The following is a 24,480-nucleotide window of genomic DNA, read 5'->3' as shown; positions in this document are numbered from 1 at the left end:
TTTTAAGTAGTCTCTAGACCGTTTTCTTTCTTCGCCTCCCCATTTAAGTGGTATCTTCTTCAACAATCCATCAATAAATGCTAAAGGTAGAAAAAGGAAATTATTTCTCGCTTATTTCGGGAGTGAGTTGTCTGGAAGGTGGTTAAACGTGTTAATTCGCTATTTTTAGAAGTCGACGTTGATCGTGGGAATCCGTATAAAAATCGCATAGGGTTGAATGCTTTCGGCGCAGTTAAGAATTAAATGGAAATAATAATAGCTGACCTGGAAACCGAATTAGGATTTAAATTGCAATAAGTGACATGAATGACAGTAAAAAAACTATTTCCGCCTATTTAACGCCTGCATAACACCTATTATTCTCTAAGGATGCGAATCGTGGCACCTCACTAGGCCCCAAAACAGCAAAATTCTAAGTTTCAAGAATAGGTGTCTCAGAAGAATCTTGGGTGTGCGGTGGTTTGACTTGGTGAGGAATGAAGTAATAAGAGAACATACGCAGCAATCTCCGGTGATAACTGTCGTCAAGCAGAGGCGATTCGGTTAGCTAGGCCATAGAGTTTGGGATACGTCATTATTATTTTTTTGTAATATACGAGTATATGTATTTATTCGGAATAAGGTTGTGGTCCCGTGGCTAGTGTTGCAGACTCACGGGCCAAAGGCCCGAGGTTTAAACCCCACTCTACCCCAACTTGATTTCCATTTTCTAATAGTGAGTTATTTACCACTCGTTGAAAATGGCCACTAAAATTGAAATATTTGTGTAAATTATAAGAACGTTAATATTTCTTTTAAAAAAAAATAAACTAATAAAAATAATTACTGCGGATGCCTCCCGAGAGCCTTAACCACGCTTGCCAAGTTCATAAGGCGTCAGGTTCTCGACATCCTGGACAATCACTGCTGACTGTTTGTCGGTAGTTTATGTCAGAACTTCGGGACGAGAACCTGACTTGACTAGGACGCAAAGGAGTTGGCAGCCGAAAAAGATGCATGGAGGCTCTTTGTGCATACCGTATGCTCCAACTAGGGAGCGGACATGAATTGATATGAAATGACACGATGGCTCTATTTTTCATGCTTTGTGTGCCAGCTTGAGGAAATCATGAAAAAAACGTTTTATTAAAAAAAAATTTTTTGACCTCTTACATTTACACATCCACGTACACATTGTATGTATCATAATGAATAAATAATAACATGCTCTTTTTTTTTACAAATACTGGATTTCACCCTTCAGGACAGGGGTCTGCTATTAGTTTTGATAGCGAGCCGTACAAATTTGTCAATTCTTTCAGGGGACCATGCGACCGCCGACGTCACTCCGAACAGCCGATTGCAATTGATTTAAAATCAATTTATTTATTTATTTATATTTTGATAATTTATATAGTGCCGTTTTTGTGAAAATCACCTCAAGGGCGTTGTACAATAAATAAATATCCCAGCACGTCTTGCAGCTACAGAGCGCATGGACGGTTAGGATTCTTGTTTCTCGTCTCTAGTTATGATATATAGGAGCTAGATTACACGTCTTGCAGCTACAGAGCGCATAGACAGTAAGAAATCTAGCCCCTATTTACATTTATATTTTTTTTATTTGACGATGGAGTTAAGAGACGATGAAGTGATATTTAAAAAAAAAAAAAAATATATATAAAAATAGAAGTTAGATAACAACAAGTCTTACAGCTACTGAGCGCATAGACGGTTGGAATTCTAGACCTGATTTACTAAATTTGGATATTTGATAGTTGATAACATTTACCTATTGAATGTGTGTAATATGCAATTAAATAACTGTTGTGATTAATGATTACAATTTTGAACAATACTTTATTACAAAATATGCTGACTACAACACTCGTTACCTTGAACATTCTAATTAATTAAAAATTAAAGCGATTTTTTTTACTGCCAGTCGGGCTGCATGTACCACTGTGGTCCGTTCAGGAATCAAACAAGAACCCTCACTAGACCTCGTAAAGCAGTTAAAGCAGATATAAATGACAAATCTGTTGCAGTAAATATAAGCTTCGTACATTATTATGTACAAAGCTAAAAATAAAGGTAAAAATAAGCAACCCCCGTTTAAAAAAAAACCGGAACCCGCAAGGCTAGAAGAGAACACTTCGTGCGTCAAATCTGGCCAGCGAGTCGCCAATTGCCGACCGCTGCTCTAGAGACCACTTTTTTAATTTTTTTAATTTATTTATTTATTTTTTATTTATTTCGAATACAAACAGATGTACAGGTTAAATGAATATTTTAAAAAAATATATATATATAAAATGTAAACAAAGTAGGGCCTGCCATCCAATTATATGTATTCACTAAATAATACTGTAATAAAGCGACGACGGCTTGAAGTTTAAACTATATAAATAATAAATATACTATATTTTAAAATAAGATAAATATGGACAAAACAAGGAGATAGTGGAAAGGAAAAGAAGGAAATTGATAAGGAGTGGTAAAGGATGATTGAAGGAAAGTGAGAGTGGAAAATTGCATTTGATTTATTGATTAAACGAATTATGAATGAAGAGCATGAATCAAGCCTATTAATTCTCTTCTGTACATATTGTATGGAGTGTTAAATATATCAAGACTATTAAATTTTTTGTTAAATGTTTCACATATACGAGGGATTGTAGAATGTTTCCGATGATTAGTTTTAAATTTACGAATATAGAAAATATCAGAGAGTCTAGTTGGCCTGGAGGGGACACTTTTGAGGAAGATAATATAAAAGTCCAGGTATTTATAGGGCTTCTGACCTGACACTAGTTAGTTTTAATCGCCACTTTGCAAATTATGTTACATTCACTATTTTGTTTATGTTTAAACAGCCATATGTCTTTATATTTACACCTGATCCCCATTAACTAATTTTTGTTTCTTGTTTATCAACTAAACGTGTTTTTAAACATATTTGTAAAATTTTCTTCATGCTCTTAAAGTGAAAAGAGTTTCCAAAGACGTAAAAACAAATCAGCGTAAAGTCAGAAAACTTTAAACTCTGTTAGAAAGTTTTCTATGCGGAAAATGCAAAGCGAACACTTTAGTAGAAAAACTCAAGTAGAATGAATAAGGCTTTTGAGTAAAAATATTACACCGCCGAAAATGCTCCTGAAAAACTTTGTAACTGACTGAAAAGGGTGACTTTAGCAATTCATAAATTTTATTTTACCAATTTTAGAAGAGCGAAAAAATCTCTCCATTAAAAAAGACACGTGTCATCAGTAAACTTTCCGTACCATTTTTTTCGATATTACAAATGTGATTTATGGTGAAAAAGTTGAATTTACTCGTAAAACTTACATTTATGGAGCAGATTTTTTTAATCTTTAGATATCTTGAATTTTGTTGAATTGTAATCTTAGATAAAATTGTCTGACTAAAAAACCTTGTTCGGCAATAGTCCAAGATATGATTGAATTTTGAATAAAATACCTTTCCATCAATTCAATGTTTTGTGACAAGTGTGTCCAAATACTTGGAAACAGGTTGAATTTCCTCCCTAGGGAGTTATTACGATCTTAATTTGTTACAACAGAGAGGAGAACCTTTTTTGAGAAGGAAATATGGAAGTCTAGGCATTTAAAAAGCTAATAACTTGTTTCTCAGCTCTTTTACTTTAAAAAAGCAACAAATTTAGGAATTAAAGAAATTCGGATGTTTAATAATAGGCAGAATCGTAAACGTTACACAGTGTTTAAAGTATCCACTTAAACCAGCTAATGACAGGACATTTAATGAGTATCTTTCCATTGATTAAAATCAACTCTATGTTTATTACGTGATATGTGAACGATTTCATAACGTATGTAAAGTGACTTTAATGAAAGGTAGCAGTTTAGCGACCACGCGTGAGTTAGATATTTTATACCCACACAAAAATACATAAATTCGTAGGTAGGACTTAACAATTCTTTAAGCGACGCTACGTCCGTAAGGCTCTAATGTTTATCTCAAACTATTCTTTTGAAGAGTCAGTTCACTTCTGATAACCCATACAAATTTAAATAACAATCGTTCACGGCAAAATCATTGAATATTAATAATGTTTTAATTAAATGTCGGAACAAATACACATATTTATTGATTTTTTTATTAGCTTTTAAATGTTTCTTCACATTATTAGCTTTAGAATTAAAGACAAAAATAAAGTTAACATGCTTGTAAGACCTGAATTGTTCTTATACCATTATTGCGTTTTCGTCCATATTTCGATGGTCCCTACGTATACTATCAAATGCAATGGTCAAGGGGATTTTAAAGCTTTCTATTAATGGAATTACGGACGTAATCTCTCCATAATCTATATACTATGCAATAGGTATCGCAAATCCGTCTAACTTCTTGACTCTAGATTCTGTCTCTTTTGGGTTTCCCTGCGAGTGCCTTTAGTACTTTCATCTCTGACGTTCTGAGCAGTTATTTGGTGTTTCTATTTAGTTTTTCTATTTAGTTTTTCTACTTGGTTTTTCGTATTTTTTTATTTTCTCTCTATCTATCTTCGCCTCTGTTGTATACACCATGATTTGGTCTGACACGTTTTAGATATCCGAATTATGTTTCCAATAATCATGTGTTCATTGTACTATACGACATTTCTTAGGCATCCAGATGTTTACTAACTGAGATGGATATGTTCTCATCATCACTATGACAGCATCATCTGCATGGCATGTAATGTTAACGACTTTATCTCCCTTAGTGGATTCAATCTTTTTTTTTATATTCTTAAAAGCGTTTTTTTATATATATTTATTCTCCTTCGGTAGGAAAAAGTTTTAGGCATATATATTGTTGTTGTATATTTAGTTATAAAGGTGCTAAACTTGCTATGTTTCTTTGTTGTTCTCAATATGTGCTATTTTCAAAATGTTAATATTGTTAATGTCCCGAATTAAGTTATTGTAACTCCTGGGAATGTAATTCAATGTATCATACTTTGTGTTATATGATTTATAAATAAAAAATCTGCATTTTGGAAGATTTACAGAAGAGCACAAACAAACCTTAATATTTTTTTAAGTAATTGTCAGATACTGTAGAATTGCCAAGCATATGTCTTTTGTATTTCTAGGGAAATATCACATACTACGAATGCCGATAAAAAATATGAAATGGATTAAGAATAATTAATTGTATTTGCGATATCAATATGGATATTGTAGAAAAATGTTTTCATACGTAAATTTAAAAAAGAAAATTTGAAAACAATACGTCATTAGAAAAACGCGACATGTTTGGCCTTGATAGTTATGACGTCAAGATTTGTGACAATGTTAAGAACAAATTTAAATGATCAGGAACAAATAAACATGAATCGTGACGTACGAGGGGCATAGCCAATGCAATGACTGTTTTTACGGGAATTCAAAATTACAAATTTAAACATGTTTTTTGTGCTTCTATCAAGTAATTTTGTTGTCTATTTTTTGTATCTATATTGTAATTCCTTTCTGTTTGTGTTGTTTTTATGTTTATTGTTAAATAATGTAACTTGTTTTTTGCCGATGTTATCATGTTTTGGTAGAAGGCCTTAATAAAGAAAAAAAATGAAAAAAAATTTTTTTTTTACTGAACAGTATTTCGCAGATCTTTATTACTTTAAAAATGTTTAAAAAATATGATATTTCCATATTCTATAGGATCTAATAGCTGTTTAAAAAATAATCAAGCTTCGTTTTTACTCTCCGATAGTTTACGTAGAGACCGTCGATTTTGGTATAATGATGAGTATTTGTATTCACGTATTCCCAACAGAAGTAATTATTATTTTTCAATGTAAATTTTAACTCTTTTTCTTAGTGCAATATTTGTACGAATACTTAATTCAGGTTTGAAAAGAGTTGTTGACATTACTATTTTACAGTCGAACCGAGTTTTAATCAACCAAAAGTTCACTATTGTAATTTTAAATTAAAGTTACTTTCATTTTAAAAAAAGAAGTGTAAAATGCAAACATTCTGTGAGAAAACTAAATTTTCCTAAATGATCTATTTAAAAATTTATTCATAAGAGAGCGACTGCAGAAAGTTGAAGATTATTTTCTGAAGGGGATGAAAATTCGTTTTTCTTTTGAAAGTGAAATGAAAGTTTTCGTTGCTCCTGTAAATACACCGTAAATTTTCAATGCACGGAGAAAACGGTAAGGGAGCAACCACCCTTATATTTTCCACGTCCATCACCTTGTATTACCTTAGTTTGTTTTTCTAAGACAATATATTATAATGAACGAAAATGCGAAGAAAGAATTTAAGGATTTATTAAAAATGGGATGATTTACATTCATCTGTGTCTGGATGCGCAAATAAAGAAAATCTTTGAAATTTAAAAGTTTTGAAATTGAATAATAATTTTAATAAAATTTTACGAAAATATATCATGGCTTGGTAAGGTTCATGTGAGCCATGCTTGATAAAATAAGGGCTACATAAAAAGTATGAGGAAATTTAATATTCCAGAAAAAAACGGCAAATTCTTTATGAAATTTAATAAAAACAAAAATGAACAACATAAAACTACACAAGAAAGTTCTCGGGGGGGGGGGGGGGGAATGTAACCTTGATTTATTCAGTCTACTATTATTGAGTTCAGACCCATTATCATTAAGTAGCGCGAAACAACAAAAAAAAACCAAGATCATTTTGCCCTCAAGAATTATCTATACTAAATAATCAAATCCAAAATATGTATATGCATTTTAAATATTAGTCTGTGCCTAAAATATTTTTTTGTTCGTTGAATTTGTGATCAAAAATAAATTTTGTGTTTTTTAAGCTCACGTTATTTTGTTTTTCACTTAATGGCGGGGAAAATATTCTAATTTTACAACGGGCAATGCTTTACAGTAAAATTTATAATTTAAAGTCAAAATGCACTGAAAAATAATTTAGACCGCCTAAATCATTTAAATCAACGTATGTTTTATATGTGCGTTCATGTGTGTGCGTGGATGGCTCGGAGTGTACATTCGGTATTTTTATTTATTTTAATTTATTACCTCCATGGAAAACGCAAATGTCAACAATTATCCTTTTTTCACTTAAAATTCTTATTTATTTTTTATTTTTTGTCACATTTAATGTTTATATCTTTTTAATTTATGAAAACTTAATTGGTCTTTTTATGTTAAAAAATTGTTGTGTTTAGTACTTATTTTGTATGACTGTATGTTTTCTAAATAAAATAAAATAAAAAAATAAAATGTGCGATGCAGACATTAGTTTTTTTAAAATACAAAAAACAATTAAATTATGTACTTGACGAGTATTAATAATTTTTAAAGTCTGGCTGACCACACAACATAAGAAATACATTTTGCAGAAAACAGTCAGCCCTAGTAAACCTCTGATGTATGTTGTGTTATTATATATTAAACTTGTTATTTTATATTTTAGGGTACTTAATTGTCAAGAATTGCTTTATTGATTTGTAATAATAACTTTAAAATAATTATGCGCTAAGGGAATATTCGGGATTTTTTAAAATCTTGCTGATCACAGAACCTAAAATATGCATTTTGCAGAAAACAGCCAGATCTAGTATTGAATGACATCTCATTTAAACTTTGAATGTATGAGATGATATTCTGAATTAAAACATGTTATTTATTACAGGTGTTTTTAAATCAATGAATTAACAAAATTAAAATACTTGTGTATTTATCCACTGTTATTTATAAAAGAGAACTAGATTTCTGGAGACATTAATCTTCCCATCAGCATCAATACCGGAAGCTTTTTCTAGTGCTGTGAGTGTTTTCTGCAAATTGAGAAATGTCGTTTTTGCGATCACGATCAATCTTTGCGATCAGCGACCTGACTGTTTTTATCAGAACATACAATTGACCTTTCTGCACACGAAAACACCAACATGTATTTTTTTTAGATTGTGGGCTGGATGTTTTTGCATAACTAGGTTCAATTATGACAGTTCTTTGAGAGTATGAACGAGGAGGTTATTAGATAAATGATAAAAAGCGTGAAATGTTTTTTTTAATTTAGAACTATGATACAGTTAGAACTAGATATGAAATGGTTAACCGGTAACTATCCGGTATCCAGCCTATTCGGCCGGATACTGGATAGTAGCTCAATACCAGGCCAGATACCAGATAGGAGTTCAATACACGGTGGATACCTTATATTTATTTGACCACGAAAATTTCACTAAATTATTTATTGATATCGACTGAAAAAAGGAAAGCAACACTCATTATTTAAAAAACTTTTTTTTATTTATAAAAACGTCTGTGTTCAGTATACACCCTAGAGAAAGAGTTAGAAAGAAAGATTTTTTTTTAGTATAAATATATTCGCTTGAAAAAATAAATGGTGAGTGGCGAAACTACCCAAAACTATTAAGATTATTTAATTTATAAACTTATAAACCATACTGATATGTAACTAACAAAATATTTTAACCGCCTTTTGTTTTATGGAAATTGTTTTTTCTTTTTACTACGGGAGAAATTCGAGTACTGGGGTGTTTTATTAGACAATAAGCCGGATATCCGGCTTAAGGACTTTCCGGATATCCGGTATTCGGACCCAACACTATCCATTTCATCACAAGTCAGAACTTAATTTATCATATAAAATTAATATCATATGGAAATTAAATGATATATTCTTATTAGAATGAAATGTGCTAAAATAAAAAACTTAAATGTGTTCTTTCAGCAAAGACAGATACAAAATAGAATGAGTTACATTTTTTTATAGATTAAACTTACTTACAAGGCGATATATCGCCTTACTGGGAAAATAATAAACTTTTTCTTTGAAAATATTTTGTACGTCCTTTAAATTAAAAACTATTTATATACTTATCAATAAGGGTTTATTTTAAATTCTGTCATCTTAATGAAAATGACAGATGTCTGATTTTGCGAATTTTATTCCCATTTTAAGATTAATGACGTTTTATACAAAAGTGAGTAAAAAAATGCATCAACCTGATAATTTCGTGGTGGTAAAAATAAAACTTTAGTAAAAAATTAATACAGTGTGAGCTTTACTTATAAACTTACAACAAAGTTTCGCCTAGGCATAGTGGTAGAATAAAGACGTTGTTTTCATCCGTATTCAACCAATACGTCTAGGCGTATTTTTATACCAAGTTTATGAGTAAAACCCTTAAGTTGGGGTGATTTCCAGTCAGTTTTAACTGAGAAAGTCTAATATCGTCATAGTTTTGTTGCAAGGGAGGTTTCAATGATTGATATTTATTGGTATTTTGTTTCAGACGAATGTTAGGAAATATATATTTTTTAAATATTTTAAGCATCCACTATTCGAAACCTATTGAGTAGTTGAAATGACATAAGTTGACTTACCTTTTTGCACCTCGCTAGAGCGACAATGGTTATCAAATTCCCAGGTATTCCCACCATCATGAAGATGATGCAGCAGGCGGAAGCGAACCTCAGCAGAGGCGTGGGGTAGTCCACGAAGAGTTGGAGCGACGATAGATCCTGGACTTCTTCATCCTCGGAGATGTCCCTGATCATGGACTCATGGCTCCTATTGGAAACCAGGTAAGGAGCCAGCGTAGAAGCTGCTATGGAGGGCCAAAGATCACCCATTATAAATCACAATTATTTTCATCACATCATTTACGAATTAACCCATAACCCATTTGATTTGTAATGTTTACACTTACAATCGAAAAATCAAAACATTATTCGTTGTATGGATTACATCAACAAAATTATTTTTAATATTATCTTTCAAAACATTTCTAAGAAATTTTAAAATAATTCACAATTTGATCCTGTATTACACCGTCCAAAAACAAATTTAAAAGATTTTGTTCCTGTTTTTGACATCTTGATTAAAAAAGACACTTCATCCTAAAAAACATTTTTACTGCGCTTTAAAATTGCAAGATTTGAAGAGTTTTTTTGGTTAATAACTTTCAAAACACAACCTTATTAATAAATATTTTTAAACGTTAAAACACTTTTTTGTAATTACACTGTAATAAAATTGTTATTTTGGTTGTAATCAAATGAGATTTTTAATGATTTTTAGAAAAGTTCCTCTTCTTACCTAGAACAAAAAAGAAAATGTATTATGAAAACTAAAATATCAATGAATATTTTTTCTAAACCCATGTAAAAACTGCAATATTTTTTAATTAGTATGAATGTATTATTATTTTCTGTTTTTCTTTTTATATCCCATAAGTTTTTTTTTTTTTTTCATGTACTCGTATATTTTTTTATAAAATGACATAAATAACTATAACAGTGTAAGTCACTCTCCAAGCACAAGAGCTAGTCTTTTTTTTGAGAGTTACAGCTATAAAATTTACTAGATGTATAAAAGTAGATTTGTATAAGAATACAAAAACATGTACCATTTGTGGAAATATATTGATTAATAAAAAAAAAGATTTAAAATCAGTATTTAAAAAAACATATCTTATTCATTTAAAAAAAACACTGATGAATTAACCAAGCCAGCATGTTTCAAGTCAACCAAACCATCTTCATGACAACAAAAATTGATTTACTTTTATTTATTAATATTTAAATAATAATTATGTTTGGTTGATTAATAAAGCGCCATTTGTTTGTAAAATTACCTCAAGGGCGCTTTACAATTGTAAACTTAAACTTACATTCTAATTAAGTTAATGTTACATATTATATTTTCTGAATTAAAATTGAGGGTATGATAAACTAAAGAAGGAACATTTTAGTTGGGATTAAAACTGACTGAGACAGACAGATTTGTAAGTTATATTTATTATTTTATTTTATTAAGGAAACATATATATGTAGTATACGAAATAAATTGGAGGTATACAAAAGAAACTTTGTTCTAATGAACCAGTGACGTTTCCATATAAGCAAAATAATGTTAATCGTATATGTGTACCCAAGAAAGAGATTTAAAATATAAAAATCACAATGCCAATACAGTATTTTGAATTGAAAAATATATTTTACGCGTGTGAAATTATTTGTCGTTTATTTTTAATGATCACTGGCTGAAAAAATCGACAAAATTTATGAAGCGTATTATTATCTTACGATATAGATTAATAAATTAAATTATGTTGAGCAGTTTTAGTGAAACATATTTTAAACTTGCCTTAAATATAATTTAAAAGAGCCACAAAACTTTGCTTCAGAACAAATAAACAAACCAGAACGTCATATTAAAAACAAATTTTTCTTTGAAATGCCAACTACCAACATAAGTTGAAAAAAAAATGAAACGTACTTGGAGAGACCAGTGATTAAAAAATAAGTTAGCAAAAGTTTTGTTCCTATTTTAGTTCTAGGAACGAGTGTGTCAGTAAATAAATAGTAAATCTGTTTATTCCGCTAACGAATTTCTGTACTTTATTAATTATCTAAAATATTTGTAAAATTCTATGTCTTAAAAATACTGATTTAGTGAAAGAGTGATTTGTTTTGTCTTTTTAAAAAAATATTAAGAGTAACGAAATATTTGCTATATCTAAAATGGAGTATGTATAGGAATAATTATCTATTTATAATACGTCAGGGAATTTATATTTTGGTAAATCAACATAGGCTTATAGTCATTTCTATGTGGTATGTCCAAGGATCTTTAATTTATTGGATCGGGTGACAAAGGTGGAATTCTTTCCGAAATTAAAATCTGGTTAGATATTCAATACAAAATATACATTTAAGTACCTACTACCCTTGATATATACTACTTTGTTTGATATTTAATATACCTACTACCAACACAGTAATTAAATATTAAAATACTATCGAGTCAATCTATTTAAATGCTAAATTCGTTATATCACGTGGGTTTCGTTCAAACTGCTTCCACAGAGATTTTATGATCACAATTTGCACGTGGGCGTGGGTGGACTTTTGAATTCAGTACTCAACGACTGCTCATGGGAACCAACAGACTTACGCAGTTCCTTATTACAGGATTAGACGAAGCGCAATGAATTTTACTTCAGTTAGCGCATGACTGCGCAGTCAAAAGGACTCAGCTCTCTGCTATAAACGGGAGCTGAGTCTCATGGATAATAATAATATTTACCAACTTAAAAAAAATAATGATTTAAAATACTACATCCACGAGTATATTCGTATTACACATTGAACAAAACATTTTACACTCATCCCTCCATAAATCACACTCCACACTACATGATCACAAAAATAATTATCAACATAAAATAAAATCACGTTCACATTTTCGTTACACCTTGTTGTCCTGTTCAGAAAATTGTATTATTTATTTATTCGATGATTTGTAGAGATCAACAATGTTTGAGTATGTCCAAATGCTTGCAGACTGTTTATGTTTTTCCTTTCTGTTGCAATAAATTTAAATTGTCGTCAGTTCTGTTTAACCCATTACGTAGTGCAGACAGCAAATATAAGTTGCACAAAAACCACCCTTGAACCTGTAGCAATTGCACAGAAATCTTTAATCGGAGCGATTTAAAAAAAAACGTTTTGTTATCCAAGTGACTTGCTCTTCAAAGAATTCAGAGTACTGAATATTATTCAACAGTATATATTGAGAACGGCAGTGGTTACACACATAAACAGAGACATTTACCCAAGCGTCAACCACAACCATAATACAAGATACTCTAATAGGAATCTGATACTAAGTGAAGGAGTCAACACTGTTCTGGCATCGAGACAACACTATTAGGTAGGCAAAAAGGTCCATAACCTTTTGCCAGAATCGTGAAAAGACGGAAGTGTTGTCAAGTTGCGGAATGTGTTGACCTCGCTCTTTCATGACGTTGGTCGTAGAGAGTCAGAAAAGTTGATGCATGACACGGATTGGAGGTTCATACTAGATGTCGAAAATAAAATATAAAAATAAGGAATTATTAGAAAAAATATATTTATAGATGGCAACCATGAAGTTTCACATAAATAAATTGTCTATGTTTTTATGAATGTATGTATGTGTATGCGCATGGGTGTATGTATGTGTGTGTGTATATATGTGTGTATAAATATATATATATATATATATATATATATATATATATATATATATAATATATATATGTGTATGTGTGTATGTATATGTATCAAAATGTGTAAACGAGTAAGTTTATATTTTATTTGTCTGTGCTCTCTATTAGTTTGTTAACTATTATAATATATTAAAATGTAATTGCCTAGCTTGGAACAGGGTATGTACCCTTGTTAGCTGGGTAAAGTGAACGTAACATTGTATTTTGATAAAGAGTGTAAATAAATAAAAATAAAAAAAGTTACAAGTTAATAAATAGAAAGCAGACAGCTGCTTGACTGCCGATATGTACAGAAAAATAGATCCATTTTATCCGCAGTAGCCTTATTCAGCAAGCTAATGGCCTTATAATATGACAAATTTTGACTTGCAGTTGTACGGCTTCTGGGTGCGTAAAACAGTGGATGAGATCTCGCTCTAGTATAATTATTGGGGACATACAAACTGATCTCTTCAAATATATTTGGATTATGTATACTTCCAGAAATCAGCTTATATATGTAAATGTTTTCCAGGAAAAACTTGACGACGAGATTTGAGATTGTTGTAATCCAACATAACTCCATGAGCCAAGACGGATTTTTTAGCGAGTCGAGGCAAGTTCACAGGAATGGGTTGTTTCTGGTTGTGTCACTATAAATTTGGTCTCTGTACTCAATTTATGTATGTATTAAGTTATTGTAAGTTAAATAACGGGAATTTTATATATGTGCATCCAATTAATTGCACGAGTACCGAAATAATGAGTTTAATCTGAAAGCGATTGACGTAACATAATTATGCAGTGGCGTAAAAAAAGTAAAACATTAATTAAAAATGATTATATGTTAAATGCAGCTGTTTTAAAATAAGAATAATTCACTTATTTCACTCATTAATCTTTTTTTTTATTCAAGTTATTTATTAACAATTCTTATTGGAATTCTATTGATGTCCAGATGCCCTTTGAAATACGTCCTTCCACTTTCCATTATGTTGTATCCCAACTCAACACAAGGCCCTTGGCCTCATAGAGTTTGGGATACGTTATTATTAAATTTGTTTGTAATATGAATAAAATAAATAAATAAATATACTTAGTACACTTCTACTTATTTATTCGACTAATTAGCGCTTTCACTCTCTAATGAACATCTTTAGACTGGTAAATATTATACAGTGTAAGCATAATTTGTATAAAACTAAATATTATCTTGTGTGTAGGTACATTTAAAAAATAAGCTGAAAGAGATACAATACGTAATATTTCAATGAAACAGAGTAGGACAAATGATTGAAAACATGTGTTGGCGGTGTACTGTTAGAGGATTCTATTCTATGAAAATATTTATTGTTTTTGTCAAACAAAGGGGACTAATAAGGGTAAGTTTTTTAATTCTACCCGCTGATTTAAAAGCTAGTAAGGCAGTTAAAGCAACTTTATATTGATGTATTATTTTATGTGAAAATGATTGATAAATTCAAACATGTAAAAAATGTCCAATTGCTTATGACTTGGGCACAGTCAAAAAACCTCAATTATTATGGCAGTATACATACGAAAAAATTAACAAAATTATTTTACATAATAAAAAGAAGGTGCTCTAAATACTATAAAAAATAAAAAGGTTAGAGCGTAGGAATACATGATTTTTTTAAGTTAAAGGTTATGTAGGCAAGGGTTAATGTTCGGGTAAATATGAAGTGTCGAAAAATTTTCAATTACCATTAACACTCACGTTAAAAATAACGCACTCGGAAAGTTAGTGCACTAGGATTTTAATTAAAAATAGCAAGTGGTTTATTTTTGTGATTTAATATTCGCATTCTTCCGTTTACAGTGAAACAATCTAAAGGCGTCAAACTGAGAAAAAATAAACATTTGCAATTGTTTACCACAGATAAATATAAAACAATGTATTCAATATATAACTATAATAATCTTCCTAAAGAACTAAAAACTATTAAAAATGAAATATCAATAAATAAATTCAAAGTTAATCTAAAGAAATTTTTTGAACTCGTGTAAATACAACATTAAATTTTAATTAGTATGAATGTATTATTGTTTTATGTTTTTTTTTTATATATCCTATGTTTTTTTTTTTCATGTGTACTCGTATTTAAATTATATAAACTCTTATAAATAAACAACTAAAACAGTGTAAGTCACTCTCCAAGCACAAGAGTTAGTCTCTTTTTTGGAGAGTTACAGTGATAACATTTACTAGATGTGTAAAAGTAGTTATGTTAGAAATTTTACAAAACTTGTACTTTTTATGAAATTTATGAATAAAAAAAAAATTTAAAAAAAATATATACATCTGTAATATGTATTCAATAAAAACAATTATTATAAACAATTTTTGAGTTCGTCCAAATTTTCGTAGACAGAGACTGGAATAATTCTCTAGGAAGCGGTTAATACTGATATTTACACAGAAATGAAGAACATTTCAGATAAGGTAATATAGAAGTCTTGGCATCTACAGGGCTCATGATAAAATCGTAAAAAAAACTTTAAAAAAATAGGAACTTGAGTAATTTTTCACTATTTCTAACAGATGTATTATTTTTGTAGGCTTGAAATGACAGTATACAGGTGTACAGTAAACCCTGTCACCCGAAACCACTATGGTCGGTATAAGCAAGATGACATAATAGCATACATGCGTTTCAAAAGTTAAAAAATTAGTTGAAAAAAATAAATGGTTTGCTTAATTCTGCAAAGGAGGAAACAGGATGCGGAGGGGTAGCTAGATGTGCTGCGCGCCACGTATTCCCCCCCCTTCCACCACCTTTCCCTGCTCCACAAATCCAGAAGGATTAAGCAACTAGATTTTTTTTTAAATATGCCCATGTCATATTGCTCGTACAAATCATAATGGTTTCGGGTGTGACACGGTTTACCATACTCAGCGTTTGTTATCTTATTTGATTTGCAGGAACAACAAACAATTTATATATTGTTGAATATTAAAAAAAAAAAAAAAATGTCTTTTCATAGCTTTGAAACATGTTGAATTTCGTGCCAAAAAAAGAGTATTTGCGGGGATTTTACTGTTTTTTGCTCTTAGAATTCTAGTGGAGACCTACGGTGACCGTGCTCTTTTGGAACTTTACCGAACATCATCATCATCACCTCTGCTCTGCACCATGATCATCTGGGTGTAATGTATCATGAGCTCCTCAAATCCAACTTAACCATACCGGGAGATCGCTATCGACTACAGCTAAAGCGTTTGATCTAAAAATGAAGTAAAAACGGTCGGAATACAAGAAGAAAAGTGACAAAAGTGTTGTTGCAAGGTCAGTCAAAAGATACTTGGAAACGCTCAAACAGGAAAGTCCTACCACACCCACCGTATTCACCGGACATTGCTCCTTCCGATTACCACTTTAAGATCGATGATTTGTGGCCTCAAAAGATGAGTCGTTCTTTCGAGATGGTTTTGGATGCTTCTAGAAAGATGGGAAAAGTAGTCGCTAGCGATGGACAAACTTTCAATGACAAGTTCTTTACCAGTTTTTAAAAAGAAAGCTTTAATTTTCCCCACAAAACAGCGAGAACATATTCTAGCTCCCAATACTCGTCTACATATTTTCAAACAAAACTACGAGATAAAATTGGGAAAAGTAATATAGGGTTAGGAATTGAACGGAACTCTATTAAATTACCTATAAAAAAGATTGTGAAGGATTGAGTAGGGTAAAACACAAGCAAATGGTTTAAGAAAGGTTATCTCCTTTTGGATTTTGTTGAAAGGGATTCACTTACCCCGATAAAAGGATCAATTATTAATTGAAGCAATAAAAAAACACGTCTGAAGTATTAAGGTTTCTGAAACATTTAATAAATAATACGAAATAACGGATTTTGAGATAAACAGCTACCAAATAAAAAAATAAAAATATTTTCGGACGTTGCCTAGTATGTAAATGAAATAATTCATTAACTCTGTTTAAATCACGGCTGAAAAAAACATCTTCCTTCTCTTCCTTAATCTTCTCTCTTTTCTTTTCATTTTATTTCCTTTCCATTGAAGAGTATTATCGATATTAATTCATTGATAATACATATAAATGTTTATTTTGTTTTACGTTGCAAAATTAAAATAATATAAATAACACCTTTTATTTTATAGGTGGGTTGAAAGAAGTTGTTACTTGGCAAAAGCACGCCACGTTTAAATACATTTGAAAAAGAAGTAAATAAACAAAAATTAAGGTTTCGGCTCTGAAACTTTACAAAAACTAACAGATGGAAGAAAGAAAGAAATGTGAAAATTTTAGGTTATGACGAAATATTTTAATTAAGCACTTTGTCACACGGGTTATTTGCACTTGCAAAACACAGTCAATTTTTTCTATGGCAAGAAATTAGAGCTATCCGAGAACTGTCCGAGTGGTTAACCAGCGATAAAAAAACGTGTCGACCGCCTGTTATCGGGTCGCTCAAATTTCTTGCGATAGAAAAAATGGCTGGGTGTTTGTAAGGCAACAACCCGTGTGACGAAGTGCCTACTTAAAATAGTTTTGTCACAAGGTAGAATGCCAAAGACAGGCCAAGTTTGAATTCCTAGACTTTCATATTTTATTTTTTAAAATATTATCCGTCCTTGTTGTAATATGTTACGATAAATAATTAATTGAAGAAATAAAAATATAAATCTGAAGCATTTGGGTTTCCGAAACATTGAACAAAATATACGATTGAAAGGTTTTTGAGGTAAAACACGAGAAAAACAATTTGTATACGATCGTAGGAATAGATATAAATAATTTTGGATTCTTAGACATAAGTGAAAATGAATAATTTTTATACAAAAAGAACTAGGTATTTTGAAACAAAAAAATAAGGCTCTTTAACAACGCTTTAACCCATATCCTGAACTCCATAGACCAGAAAATTTGTGTTTTTTTTAGGATTCAATATCTCATTTTAAAGAACATGTTTTAGATATCAAAATTTAAACGTAAATGAAATATAATTTAACCAAAATTAGAAATGAATGTTAACGAACACAAGTTTTTACTATATTATAAAGATAGAAACGTTAATATTAATTATGTAGGTACGTACAAAATATTTGCAATTTTATATTTATTTTGTAACAATTTTTTCAATAAAGATAAAAAACAATTAAAAAAAACAAGTTTAAATGTTTGTAGAACAGGCTGGATTTCCTCCTAAGTGAGTTACTTAAATCTAAATTTGCCGTCTAAACTTCCATATTACCTTACTAAAATGTGTCCCATCTATTGCAAAAATTTAATAATGCCCCTATTTTATGAATTAGGTTTTTTTTAAATACGCATTCTAATTGAGAGCAGTTTTTTAAATAAATAAAAATAACCATTTGACGGTTTTTTTTTGGAAAACCAAGATGGTGATATCGACGTTATGTGACCTTTTAAGCCCCTAGTAAGATGTTTTGCTAGGAATAGCTGTCTGAGGTGGAGAAATATGATTGAATGGTAAGTGGAAAGATGAGAGGTTTCTTAGGAGAACGCTTTGATCAGGGGCGGAATATTCTAGAATTTGAGACTATGAACATATAATTTGAAACTTTGTCGAGCTCATCTTCAAACCTCGAGGTTAAACACACATTCATTATTGTTACAAAGAAATCGATGGCATGAATTATGATAAGGTTTACCTTCATTACTTTGAAAACTGCGAATATATTAGAGAATTTGTTTATTGACAAAGGCTTTATGAAAATTAATTACGCAGGAGCCTATTTCCCACAGGGGATACGTGGAAATAAAATATACCAAAAAATCACAATGGTGGGTTAAAATACAAGAAATTGTTTTTATTATTGCATGTAAATTTTATTAACTCTTGTCTGGCTGTAATGTAACACGAGTCTATAAGGATACTGATGGGAGATGTTGTCTGTATTGAATGCCGCAGCGAGACTTATTTTGGAATCTCCTAAATTCAGTCATATCACTCCACTATTCGGAATGCACTGGCTACGTTTTCCACAGAGGGGGAATACAAACTCTGTTGGCTTATGTATAAGCCACTGCACAACTCTGCTCCAGATTATCTAAAGGAACTCTGCATTCCAGATAACCTAGCTGACAGACGTCTTACGCTTAGATCAGCTACATCTACGTCGAAAGGAAAAGTTATTATACCTCTACGCAAACAGCGCACTAAATTCGGCGAACGCGCATTTGCGGTCGCAGGCCCTATGGCATGGAATGCTCTCCCAGCAGAATTCGAAACTGTGATAGTGAAGTGATGTTTCGGAAGAAACTTAAAACCCACTTGTTCTCTAAATCATTTGAATGAATTCTTAGCATGTGTGAAAAAGTTATATGAAAAGTACATTATTTTTCTTAAATTAAAAAGTTAAAATTAAATTTACATCTTTATGTTATCACTTTGCAAAGCGCCCTTGAGGTATTATATTACGAAAATGGCGCTGTATAAGTTATCCAAATTATTATTATTATTGTTGTATAGATTTATATATTATTAAGCGTGCTGTCTAGATGTTATTGAAACTGTATTTTTGGTACTGTTTAATGATATGCATACTACCACTTTTTATTAAGTTGTATCCTGACTCAACACCGGGCTCTTGGTTTCATAGAGTTAGGGATACGTTATTATTTTTTTTAACATATTTAATTGTTTAAATAAATAAATACAAGACTTGATATATTTCTCTTATTTGTTTAAATGATGAAGTTATGTTTTCTGTAATCTTCTAATGAATATTTCAAACTGATTTGGAAAGTATATTTATATAAACCTACTAGATTTTAAAACAAAAAAACATTTATCCTTGCTTTGCGAATAATAATTATACGAATGAAAGTGATGCCAAAACCACAATAATTCTGTTTTAGTGTATTAGAAAGAGCACAAAAATAGAACTTATAACAAGGAAGACGGAGACACTGTTTTTGTGGTCGGTGTTTGTGTGAAAAGAGACAAAAACAAAAGAAGAAGTTCGTTCAATCAGTCGGTTATTGGCAGTAAGCGGGAGTGCCCGCTAGTTATTAGTACTTTTAGTACTTTCAGTATATTAGTACTAATTTTTTTCACCACAACAGGCCAGGAGGCCCAATTACAGTGGTGAATTACATTCACTTTTCAGTATCTCATCTATCAGTAGACAGTACTTTACAATTACAGTATCCCGTGATAACCCGCCACAGCAAGACCTCGTGTAGTATATTTTTTTGCCAAACGTATGCCGCATCACCATTTGTTTCTCCCAACCACCAGTGTTCAGCTCCAGATCGGGGGCCTGTCCTTGCGTTGGTGCCGCTCGCAATTGACCAGTCGGACCGCAATTCCATCAAGAACGAACCAGGTTAGTGGCTTCCATTCCTGATCCATTTCATTTGTTGGAGTTGTGACTGATTGACATTGCATACCGCATATCGAAGATATTCACCATAAATATTAAATTTAAAAAAAATACAGTCCACCATATCGTAGAAGCCCTGGAGCTTCGCTCCCGCTATTTCTCGCCCCACACCCGCGTGGGAATTCGTTTTCCCGCCATATGACAGGCGTATTTATGATTTTTAATTAATTTTGCTAAAACAATCCACAGTTATACAGAAGGAATTATTTAACAGTATGAATTAATTCTTTTTAATCTCTGAACTTCATTAATTTCGGTCTTTTGCTTGAGGTAACATGATGTTACATCAGCGCGTGTAAAGGAATTTCATAGCACAGCCTTTTTAAAGTTAAAAATATAACATGACAATAAAATACTTTAAAATATCGTTGATTATATAATTCACTATTTTTTTCCCTTGCGCGTACCTCACTGAAAAAAAACAGTAAAATTATATACATACTATCTCCAATTTTTAAAATATTTCATCTTTTCACCATGTTATTTTAAAACCGCGTAAAAAAGGCACAGTGTATAATAATTGTAAGCGAAAACAAATCTGGTTAATTATTTATTTATTTATTTTGTTCATTAACGCCCAAAAGGCATTTACAAAAATAGAAATGAAATACATGCTAACATACTGAATAATAAACAGAATATACAGAAAAAAATTGTAAAATTAGTTAAAAGAATATGATAGAAAGTTTTACAAAGTAAAAAAAAAAACAATAATAACAAAGGTATGCAAGAAAAAGCAGTAAGCATATAAACAAAAAATGCAAAGATATAAGCTTATGAAATAAATTCTGTAAATCAAACAATAAATAAAGTATTGATTGATTTTGGTGTTTATTTTGTAGGACTCATATTTAAACTTATAATTAGAAATCAAACACTGATTTGAGTCTATTGAACACTTTATTTTATTTTTACAAATATAAACATGTAAAAATAAAAACTTCGTGACCATTGTTTCGCCTTATTAGGGCATTTTCAAACGAATGTGAAGGTTATTTGGATTGAATGTCCTTATATAGTTATATAATTCAAGGTAAATACAAGGTAGTACCTACAAGGTAGTACCTTGAATTACTTGAAGAACTGTCTCCGAGCTGATAAGAAATGGAACCAAAACTCTGGATGAGTGTTTCAACTCGATGGCTGCTCTTAGGTAAAAACCTTGAATTAGGAAATCTAGTGAAGATAACGACGGTTCCTACGTATACCATTGAAACTGCATTTTGCGAGGTTACTGGAAAGTAAACTAAAAAGTATGCTTGTTATTTTTTTATCAAATACTGCAGAATAAGGAAATATCACATACTACGAATACCAATAAAAAGACGTGAAGTGGATTTAAAATATTAAATGTGGATACGGAGGAGAAATGTTTTCATAGATAAATTTTCAAATAAAATTGTTGAAAAATGTCTCATGTTTTGCCTTGACAATTATGACGTCAAGATTCGTGTCACAAAGATAAAAATTAACCGAATCGTGATTTATTAGGTGGGTCCAATGTGTGTGCAATGCACGTTTTTGCAGGAATTTAAAATTATAAATTTAAACAGTTTTTAATGGTACTAATAAGTACCATTTTTTTAATATGCTCTATATTATTTTATTAATTCAAAATTGTAAAAAAAGTGGCATTTTCCTATTACAAAAACGTGTCTTTTGTATTTCAATAGACTCATATTTGGTAATTCTACAGTATCTGATATTTACAAAAAAAATATCAATAAAAGTCTTATTTTTGAAAAAATTAACAAACGGGTTAAATAAAAAGTAAGATAACAAAATATTTTTCACTGGACTTTGACGAAAACTCAACTGGCCTTACTCATAAACTTGGTAAAAGTTATGACTAGGCATAGTGGTAGAATACGGGTGGCAATACCATTCTTATAATAGTGGTAGAATCAGGATGACAGTCCCATCCAGATTCTACCACTATCTATGCGTAATTTTTTATACCAGGTTTATGAGTAAAGCCCAGCAATAAATTAATTTTTAACTTTCTTACTGTAACTTTGTTGGTCCAATTGTCCCCAAAACTTTTATTCCATGGGTCGGAAAATATAACAATACCTTGCGCAAGATCTTGTGCAGTTTTTTGTACAATAATTATTGTAGATAGTAACATCAATTCTTCTTTTCTCACTTAAAATTCTTATTTATTTTTTATTTCTTTGTCACATTTAATGTTTATATCTTTTTTAATTTATGAAAACTTAATTGGTCTTTTTATGTTAAAAATTGTTGTTTTTAATACTTATTTTGTATGACTGTATGTTTTCTGAATAAAATAAAATAAAAATAAATCTTGGGCCATTTTACATGGGGCGGTTTCTATGATTGAAAGTTGAGTGCACGCACGCGTAGGACGTTGATGTTTCACAGTTGACAAAACGAGCTATCTTGTGACGACGCCGACGCGACTACTGACTACTAACAGCGCATTATTATGCGATCTAATCAATATAAGGTTTCTAAAATAACATGAATGACCTTATTAAAAATCCGTTTGTTTAGAAACGAAAGGCGAGTGTGAAGTGAAAAAGTGCAGTAGAACAAATAAGACCGAGGATAAATAAAGTGATACAAGCAATAACAAAGACGCGTTGATAGTTAGCACAGACGTGGGAAAAATAGGACGTGTTCTAATTTTTCGGAATTTGCCCACAGACTTCACCCAGGTGGTACTTCTATAGAAGCCCATAACCGGGTTTGGCAAACGTGCCATGCATATTTTTACGTGATAATGTTTATTTATTTATATATACGCCCAATGGGCATTTTAAAGTACATATTTAAAAAAATATATTTATTATAAAGAGAAATAAAAAGACAAAAGTTTAAAGTAGACTTAGTGGAAGTGAAAGCGGGAGAGAGGTGTTAATAATTTAATTTGATTCCGTGATCCTTTGAAAGAATACAATTTGTTATCAAAGAAATCAAAACTGGTATGTTGTTGGCAGACCTAAGAACTCTGGGCATAGGGAATAAAAATCATAGTTAGTTCTATGGTTATCGTATGAAAGAGTAAGTTTTGTCTGAGGTTTTTAGTTGGGATATTTAATTATATTGTAGTTATGCGCATCAAAAAGTGATTTAAGAATTTAAATAGGACTAGAAGGTTGGATTTATTTGACGTCTTGAAGAAAATATATTTAAGCTGGTTTCTAACTCATTATACGTATATTGGTCTCTGGATAAGCACAACCTCCAGCCTATCTTACTTAAAAATCGATGTTGAATTGATTCAATATTTTTGATGTGATCATCATGATATGCAGACCTGATAACAGAAGAATACTCTAAGTGCGGGTTATCTTCATGATATGTCATTTGAATAATTCTTAGCATGTGGTGGAAAAGGAATATGAAAAAGTACATTATTTTTCTTAAATTAAAAGCTAAAATTAAATTTTATCTTTATATAATCACTTTGTAAAGCGCCCCTGAGTATTTATATTACGAAAATGGCGCTATATAAGTTATCCATAATTATTATTTTATTTTATTTTATTTTATTAGGGAAATCAACAGTTCTACATACATATTTTTAGTAAACAAACAGATATTGTGTATAAACTCAGAACTAATAACAGATTTCCACATAGTTTACAAAGTTAGTAAAGAAAATATATTTTACAAATCAAATAAATACATACAATTTATACATATAAAAATGTTATTTTCAAGTACTCAATAATCAAAGATTTTTAAATATTAATTTTAAGAACATTAAGTTACTGTAAATTGGGCGGGATAAGGACAAAAATGCCTAAAGAGGATAAGGAGGGGGGGGGGGGGAGATGTACATAATTATTATTATAATGTCTACTAAGTTACATAATACATTTTGAGTGTAAATTTTAAATCTGACAGAGTGATGTTTGTATAATCTATTATTTTTAAATTTTGTATTGTACATTGAAAAAGTCCTACGAAAAAAAGCATTTTTAACATACGATGTTTTACTTATTGGTACATGAAACAGGTGGTACTGTCTACAAATCCTGCTGGCACATGTATTGTTATTAAACCAAGTTATCATTATTATTATTGTTATTATTATCATAATATGA

The 24,480-nt window shown here is 30.7% G+C and overlaps 1 protein-coding gene across 1 annotated transcript; it reads right to left on the bottom strand.

Annotated features, from left to right (window-relative positions):
- Nucleotides 1-9,358: 9,358 nt before the first annotated feature.
- Nucleotides 9,359-10,054, bottom strand: LOC148273041 (uncharacterized; the record flags this gene model as incomplete). The annotated part of the gene is made up of 1 exon (XM_088239231.1): nucleotides 9,359-10,054. A coding segment is annotated over exon 1 (249 nt), but the record flags the coding sequence as incomplete, so codon positions are not given.
- Between the last annotated feature and the right edge of the window lie 14,426 nt (nucleotides 10,055-24,480).

The sequence above is a fragment of the Micrasema longulum genome, unplaced genomic scaffold (assembly GCF_059751315.1).
Source record: "Micrasema longulum isolate JH-2025_06_02 unplaced genomic scaffold, ASM5975131v1 h1tg002098l, whole genome shotgun sequence".
Classification (NCBI taxonomy): Eukaryota; Metazoa; Arthropoda; class Insecta; order Trichoptera; family Brachycentridae; genus Micrasema; species Micrasema longulum.
This window is presented reverse-complemented; position numbering and strand designations above follow the sequence as displayed.